The sequence below is a fragment of the Natator depressus genome, chromosome 7 (genome assembly GCF_965152275.1).
Source record: "Natator depressus isolate rNatDep1 chromosome 7, rNatDep2.hap1, whole genome shotgun sequence".
Classification (NCBI taxonomy): Eukaryota; Metazoa; Chordata; order Testudines; family Cheloniidae; genus Natator; species Natator depressus.
Window position 1 is genome coordinate 92,936,024 of NC_134240.1, and position 8,143 is coordinate 92,944,166.

At 47.5% G+C, this 8,143-nt stretch overlaps 1 protein-coding gene across 1 annotated transcript; it reads right to left on the minus strand.

Moving 5' to 3' along the window:
• Positions 1–1,174: 1,174 nt before the first annotated feature.
• On the minus strand, positions 1,175–7,485 carry HHEX (hematopoietically expressed homeobox). Its single transcript, XM_074960002.1, has 4 exons — positions 6,956–7,485; positions 4,721–4,899; positions 4,248–4,298; positions 1,175–2,443 (listed from the first exon to the last, which is right to left on the minus strand). The coding sequence occupies exons 1-4, from the start codon at positions 7,344–7,346 to the stop codon at positions 2,210–2,212; spliced, it is 855 nt and encodes a 284-aa protein (XP_074816103.1). The 5' UTR covers positions 7,347–7,485; the 3' UTR covers positions 1,175–2,209.
• Between the last annotated feature and the right edge of the window lie 658 nt (positions 7,486–8,143).

Genomic DNA, 8,143 nt, shown 5'->3' on the forward strand with positions numbered 1-8,143 from the left:
CACCGCAAACCCATGAACCCCTGCAGTGACCCGCATTCGCAGCCAGTTTGGCTGTGTCCGCCAGCCACCCACGCCTGCTAACGAGAGCTCCCTCGGCTTGAGAAGCCAGCAGGATGCTCAGTCGTTAGTAACCCTTCTTCACAGACCTGTTTGAGGAGCTGTGTCTCAGTGTCCCGTTTCCACGAGTTCTTTTGGCTCCTCCTGCTCAGGGTTGCTAAGGAGAAACACCCGAGGCCTGACCCAGGGGCTTACCGCAGACTTTGGTCTGGAGGGCAGGGGTAGAGATCGATCCTACTCCAGATCCTCGGAATAGACTGGAGATAATAATAGGAGCAATAACACATCACTTAATATAGAGGAGGCACAAAGCTGCAGAGTCTGGTGTAAGAGAGACAACGGCTGGGGAATGCGCGGCGCTCTCAAATGTGGCAGGCATTATCATATTATATTGACGTTTACCATTATTGTCCTTGAGCCCAACCCTCTCCCATCCCCGTTTCCTCCCAGCAGTTTACTCTCTTCGCTCTCCTTTATTCCCTGGGGCTCCTGTTCCCAGAAGGCTCGCCTGATTTCGGAGAATGGCGGCTCAGATAAATAACCATTATTGACTCAGGTAGGTCAATGGCAGCCAGAGCTGGGCAGCGCCAGGGAAATCAATATCCCCCTCCCCAGGGAGCCACAAAGGTTTTCATTTTAATCCACCCCACGTTCACTTTGATTTAAGTTTCCCTTTTTCTTCCTCTCTCCAAATACTTGGATCACTTAAGAGCTCCCTGTAAACCTTTACAACAGGACTGACACACTTCAAACCCCCCCCCCCTTCTCTCGGTGGTTAATGTTCCACCTCGCTCTGTATTCCGGTGGGCAGGGGGCATGGTATTTTTTACTGTCTGTATAAAACACAAGGGCGGAGCTGCAGGCTGTAATAGAAAAGTAATCCCAAATTCAACGGAGAAGTTCTGAGCATGGAGCTGCTCAGAATCCTCTAAAGCCAGGAAGTCAATTTCCCGACCCATCCCACCCATAAACTAGGAAGGAAACTTGCTTTCCCCCCAACCCCCTCAGTTGTATGAGAGGCTGGAAATGGAGTTGGTTAAAGGCTTTTTGGAAAAGTAACATAAATTCTATTGCAAACATGCGAGTTTCAAAGAAGTGACTGTCCAATATCTGGGGTGGTCCAGAGTTCAGTTTTATTTCACAGACAAGTTCTTAAACAAAAATTTAAATACCAGTTTGTGGCTTTTTTAAAACACTAAACAAATATGTACAAAATATGAACAATGTGAGGTATAAAACCGCAAGACTTGTAAAGCAAAGGAATATATACAGAGATAGATATGTATACAGTAGGCATTAACTTCCCACTGCTAATGTATGCCTACCTTACTATCCAGCAGCTGATGTCAGTTTTTCTCCTGCAGTGGGGCCCTATCATTTGTCACATTTTCTTGTGAAACAGAGGAAGTAAACTATAAATCAGGCAAAACCAGCTTGATAGATTTTAATCAAAAATATTTCTCCTACAAATAGAATCAGCCAGATTTCAAGGCAACATCTCCAGGGACCCCAAATTCAAAAGGGCACTGTATATATGTATTGTGTGTAATATAAAAGTAAAAATCAGCTTTTACAAATGACCTGTAGCATAAATAGAATAATGTCTTGAAGAAAAGCACCATATGTGTCATGAGAGGGAAAGTATAAGGCACTTGATGAGAATTATCAAATCCCTCTCCATTTCATTAAATATATTCCTCTGATAGGAAAGGAGACTTTTAAAAGACCGTCTATTCTTTTAAGCTACATTTTGTGTATACATACAAAGGTCCTTAGCCCTGCAGTTCACACTCACTTCCCAGTTAAAGTTGAAATAAATGGGAGTTCTGCCTGACTGCATAAAGAGAGCTGGATCAGACCCAAGTCAGTAAAGACAGGACATAGTATTATTATATTTCAGTTAGAACATTAATCAATGTACAAGTATATCTTACAAATTAAATACAAAACATGAATCTGTTCCTTTATCCAAAATAAAGATCTGCCCATGAATCAATTGTCTGCACAAAATAGTTTGGTTTTAGATTTACAAAACTAAGTGGTTGTCTCTGAGAAATGGTGAAAGTTTTTCTTTTGTAGCAAAACATTCTTTACAAGCCAGCTCCTATTAAAGTGCAAGCTGAATTAGGGTCCATTCTTAAAAGTGGAGCCACTAGTGGGTAGAATTATAATAGCCTTTATCACCTTCAATGTCCACTTCTTGATCTGAATCATCTGAGATTTCTGACTCAAGGTCCTCCTGAGAGACTGGTGAGGGGGTGTACTGAGACCCATCAAGAGAGACTTCTTTATTCTTCTGCTCAGGGGTCAGACAGCTCTCTTGCCTTTTATCACAGTGGCTGTCCACACTTTCAGTTTCTTCTTTTTTGCTGCCTTGAGGGTTCTCCTAAAATTAATCAGTAAACAACCAGCTTGACACTGAAATATAGCCAACACAATCAGAACACCCGTGAGTCAAGACAATGTTGTGAGGCAAAGTGAATTGTTTGAGGGGGTTCCTTCTAAGCCTACAATTCTGGGGCATTTTCAGGTGGTCTGGGCTGTTTCGATTCAATGCACTGGTCTGCTTGTTAAATGCTTATGGAAATGCATATGTACGGCTGTGAGCACTTCTTCCTTATAAAAGTGTCCCACTGAGCAGATGGGATTAAAGGATCATAAAGGAAGGAGGAACTGTGCTGGTACCAAAATGAGATGGGACAGCACAGCTAAGAGGCATCACAAACATAAGGGATCCGTATGGCCTTGTTCCTGCTCCCACTGAAGTCACTGGCAGTTTTGTCATGGGCTCAGTAACACCAGGCTCCCAGGCAATATCATCATCATCATCTTAAATACCTCCCAGCAAGAACCTTGATCCAAGAGCATTTTGAAAGTGATTTTGTTCTCAGAAAATGTTTCTTAAAATTGGCCAGCTGCTTCTTTCTGGACCGGATCATCCTTTCATTGAAACCAATGGCAAAACTGCCTTTGGCTTCAATGGGAGGCGGAACCAAGGCCCTTCACGTCACAGGAAAGAAATGAGAAAATTACCAACCATAATAATCTTAAACCTAAAACCAGACATTAAAAATGCTAATTTCAAAATGATTCAGGAGGCATGAAGCTTTCTAGAGCAAAGAGAAAGAATAGGTGGAAATGTACCTCGGATAGGGATCTGACTGACTAAAAAGGAGGCAGTGACTTAAAATGTCCCAGGTATCCAGATGTCTCCGGATATTTTAGAGCAGGAGTCAGCCCATTGCATGTTTCTCAGGGAAAATGACTTCCTTGAAAGTAATTATTTCTATAGCAATAAGTACAGCTCTACATAAACCTAGAGTTATTAATAAAAGTAGATTGCGGAACAGGTGAAACCCAAAAATATTCATATAGTAAACATAGCCAACAACTTCACACTGCAGTTAATCTTTGTTTTTCATTAACATATAACCCCCCACCCCAATTACTGATGAAAAATAGTACGATTTAAAACAAACCCTCACTTTGTGTTTATTGGAGCATTAAACTGAACACGATGTTGTAATTTTTCATCTTTTTCTTTTCTACATAATTTTTAAAGCCCTTTATCAGATACTGCGATGGAAGCTTAACCCTATAAAAAACTGCAGGATCAGATAAATAATGATTTACTGATATGACTACACTTTATTTGATGGGCTGGAAAAGTATTATAATTTCCAGTCTAATAGGCTGTAAGTGACTGACCTAAACTAAATGAACTCAAAAGCTAATTATTTTTTCCTAGGGCTCAAAACAATAAACAGGCTTTTGTATATTTATTTTCCAGCCTTTATATAATAAATCTGCCTGTACTTGCTATAAATGTGTAATTAAAAGGACTAGTAAATATTCTCCCAAAGACAACTGCCTAAGCAATTTACTTATCTTCTCTGCGTTAATTAGATAAACAACATATGGGTTTACAAAACAATTAGTGTGGAGTTTTAATAGCAGTGTGTGAAAACCCAGGCATAATTGATATAGGAACTACATTAGGAGCTTTTAACATTAGTGCTGGCTGAACGAGCCATCCTGGATTCCAGCATGACTATTTGCCTTTTTAATCAAGGTGAAGAGGTTAAACAGCCTTTCAAATGACTTTTGCATACAAGCTGGAATAGGCGATCACGTTCTAAGATAAGATTATTAAAATACTTATTTCTATAGAAACAGAAACATCCCAGTACCTGCTTTAGGCGCCTCCATTTAGCTCTGCGATTCTGAAACCAAGTTTTGACCTAAAAACAACAGAAAAAGGCACAACGTTGTCCCACATTCGGTATATCCCAGGCTCAGCTTAAAACAAAGTCCATTTGCTCGGGTGGGGGCGAAAAAAGAGGAAAAAGAAAGACCGAGCAGCAAAAAGCGGGCTGCTCAGCGACCCCAGTGTAAATGCAGAAAACGTCTGAGTCACTCCTGATTTCAACCCATGCCACTGCGAGCCGAATTTAGCCCCAGGAGAAGTAACTCAAGCCTGCGGAACACGCAGGGATTTACACGGCCCTGTCTGGTTGAAAGAGCGGTAAAGAGGAGCGCTCACTGAGGAGTTACGGCCTTGGCTCCCAAAGGCGCAGGGCCCCCCATGTGTATCCTGTGGGGCCTACGGGAGGCAGCCCTGTACTGTGCTCCCACGTGCGCGGGGGGATTTGCTTGGCCTCACCTGCCTCTCGCTGAGCTGGAGCATCTTGGCCAGTCGTTTTCTTTCCGGCGGCGAGAGATACTTTTGGGTCTCAAACTTCTTCTCCAGCTCGATGGTCTGGTCATTGGAGAAGCGAACTTGCCCTCCTTTCCTCTTGTGCAGCGGCCGCTGGATGAAGGGACTCCAGAGCAAGGGCTTCCCTTCAAAAGAGACACAATCCCTGCACGTTAGTGGCAGACAGTAGCTGGGGCTTGTCTCTGACGCGGCTTGGGGCTGGGCTCCAGTCCTGGGGCTTACGCCCGCCCTGCAGAGAAACTTGGCCCTCGGAGGGTCCTAGGGTAACAGAGGGGGAGGCGTTCGCTGTGGGTGCCGCATACACATTGCTGCGTCTGTTTCTGATACCCCGGGGCCCTTTACTGTAATAGAAACGCTCGCTTCCCAAATGGGAAGCCGGTGCGTTTCCCCACTGGTCAGCGCTTACTGCACAGCAGACCGGCTTTGCCCGGTGCTTACCCCCCCCCTCGCCAGGAGGGCTACAAGTGCTGGGCGCAGTGTGGCTCTGAGGCGCTTCGCTTTCAGTGCACGCGGACTCTTCAGCCTTAGTTTGATCTTTCGCCTCTGATTTTTACATCAGTCGAGCAGAGGAGACCAGTTAAAGCCACCCAAAGGGCCATGGCAACATTTCCGTCAATGTGTTTCCTGTTGGTCTATCTCGCAAAGAAAAGAGAGAGAAAAAAAACTTTGCTTCCTTCTGCTCTTTCACTGTAATAACCCAAAGAAACTACCTTGCCTTCTCTGTGCAAATGTTTGCCCGCATGCTGAGTGCATGCCTCACTGAAGTCCTCACTATCTCGAGTCTGTCAATGGTTTGTGCTAGAAAGTACTGTCATTATCTGTGTACTTCACCTTCCACACGGGTTAGCAGCATTTCTGTGGAGATCCCTAACGTGGACGCTATCATTTTATCTGTATTTTGTATATCCTTATTAATCACACAAACGATGCTGTAGCTAAACACCAAACGCTAGTTGTTGGAGACCCCCCAAGGGGCATAGGCAATTGGGGGTTAATTACTTAACATTATCAATCGAAATGTAGCTCTTGGGTCTGATGGCCGTATGCAATGTATATGGAAGGAGGTGCAGCAATCCACACTTAATTACATCAAACCAAATAAAACAAGTTGCAGTGCCCCCTGGTCCCAGTAACTCTCCAGTTAGAGCCTTTGAGTCACTGTTTGCCTTTCTGTCTGTACCCTTTGAAATGCAGCATTGTTTTTCGAGATTTTGCTTGCGTCAGGCTTTAGTAATTCTGGTGCAAAACAGACTCAAAAAATAGGAAGCAACTGGTTATTTTAGCTGTCATAAAGTCACATCCCACACAGAGGAAATGAACAATATCAGAAAAACGGATCCCGGCTATCAGAAGTCGAGTGTTTCCTGAATTTGTCTGTATTGAGGATGTCGATAAAATAATCAGCAGTGTGCACGACTCCCGGGGAAGAGCCTGCTTCAGGCAGCCAGGAAAACACTTAACAGCTTCTGAAACCAGATTTACTCCTATCGAGAGCTCAAGATTTCCTGTATGAACGGAAAGGGTCAGCCTCTTTCACTGCACAAATTTGGTGAGTCAGGTCCAGTTTTGCAATCACTAAGAACAAGTGCTGCAGCTATCAGTACGCCGGCTGAGGCTGGGCTCAGCCCCCAAGGGATTGAAGATCTCAGCCTTGCTGAGCGGAGTAGAGAAGGGACCGTCCTGGAGGTTGCAATAGAAGAGTGACCGGAGGCCTGATTCTGATCTGACTTATTGAGGGGATGCACGAGTGCGCCTGAGTTACTCAGGTCCCAGTGAGATCAGAATCAGCAGCCAAATGTTTTAAGTCATCTGCAGGCAAAGTCTCAGATCTGAAATACGATTTTTCACTACAATTAAAACTCTCCACTAAAACCACACACGACATTACTAAGGACACTCAGAGTCACTTGGTTGAAGGAAAACAAATCTGAGTCACCAGCGGGCGGGCGCTGCGGTCTGGCTCCAAACGCGAGAGCTCAGCGCTTCTCAGTTTACTGTAAATCAGACTGAGGCCAGGGAGAGTTTCAATGACTTTCAATTGCAGCCCCCAGCAGCAGAAATGCAGAAGCGCCGACGGCCCTGCTGGGACCCAACCGCGCGGGGATCCAGTGCAGGGCGCGGCGAGGGGACAGGAGGGGAGAGAAGCCCGAGGAGGAGGGAGAGAGGAGAGGCGCTGCTTACCCAGGGGGTCATGCCTGATCAGAGCGTGCGTGTAGTCGTTCACGGTCCGGGGGAAAGGATACAGGGGGCCGGCGTAGGTGCTGCCGCCGTAGGTAGCAGCCAGGGCAGGATGGTGGGAGAAGGCCGGGTGGATCGGGGTCGGCTCGTAGATGGGGGTCCTGTAGGTGGACACCAAGCTGGTGAAGGAGGAGTTGGGAGACGGCAGAGTCGGCGGCGCCGGCGAGGGCAGGGGGTGCGGCGCGGGGGGCGCGCCGGCCCCTCTGCCCAGGATGTCCTCGATGTAGAAGGGCGTGGGGTGCACGGGCTGCAGCAGCGGAGTGGGCGCGTAGAGCGGCACGCTCACCCCCATGGCCGCGGCGGCCGGGGACGAGGCCGGGTGCTGGTACTGCATGGCTCCGCCGCGCTCGGCGCTCCCCTCCCTTCCCCCTCAGGCCGCGCTGCCTGGCCGGCCACAGAGACACGCGCCCCCCAGCACCCCGCCCGACAGCAGCCCCAGCCTCGGGGTTGATGCCTGCACCGCAGCAGCGAATTTCTCCGGGCTCAGATTACCCTTCAATAGGTTTCTATTGGCGCTGGGCGGGGCCGCCCGGTCTCTGTCCCCTTCCTGCCAGTGCTGTGTCTAGCCAATGAGCCTGTCCAGGCAGGGGAAAGCCAGCCCCCCCCATCGGCAAACACTCCCCCTGAGCAAACTCCCCACGGCGCCAATCAACAAGCGCTGGAGCCCAATGCTCGCTGGAGCAAGTGGGAGCAGAAAGCGGAGCGGAATCCCTCCCAAAGCATAACCGAGTTTAAAAAAAGAATTAGCTAAGATCAGGGAGGGTAGGTCCTTCAGTGGCTATTAGCCAAGATGGGCTGGGAGGCAACCCCGGGCTCTGGGTGTCCCTAAACGTCTGGCTGCCAGAAGCTGGGACTGGGGCAACGGGGCTGGATCACTCAATAATGGCCCTGTTCTGTCCATTCCCTTGGAAGCATCTGCCATTGGCACTGTGGGCAGGATGCTGAGCTAAATGGGTCATTGGTCTGAGCCAGGATTGCTGCTCTGGCCCTCCCTCATGGTACTGTCGGGGGGCATTTATTGCACACAAGTTCCCCGGGTCCTAGTGACCGACAGGCTCCCGCTCCTTTCTTTGGATGTGGATGGCGTTTTTGTCTCTGACTGATGCAGAGACCATCCTGGCTGTGCAGGAG

Coding starts and splice junctions, on each gene's coding strand:
- HHEX (XM_074960002.1), bottom strand. CDS start 7,346: ATGCAGTACCAGCACCCGGCCTCGTCCCCGGCCGCCGCGGCCATGGGG. Junction 4,900..6,955: donor GATCAGGCATGACCCCCTGG/GTAAGCAGCGCC, acceptor TCTCTTTTGAAG/GGAAGCCCTTGCTCTGGAGT. Junction 4,299..4,720: donor TCCAGCTCAGCGAGAGGCAG/GTGAGGCCAAGC, acceptor TGTTGTTTTTAG/GTCAAAACTTGGTTTCAGAA.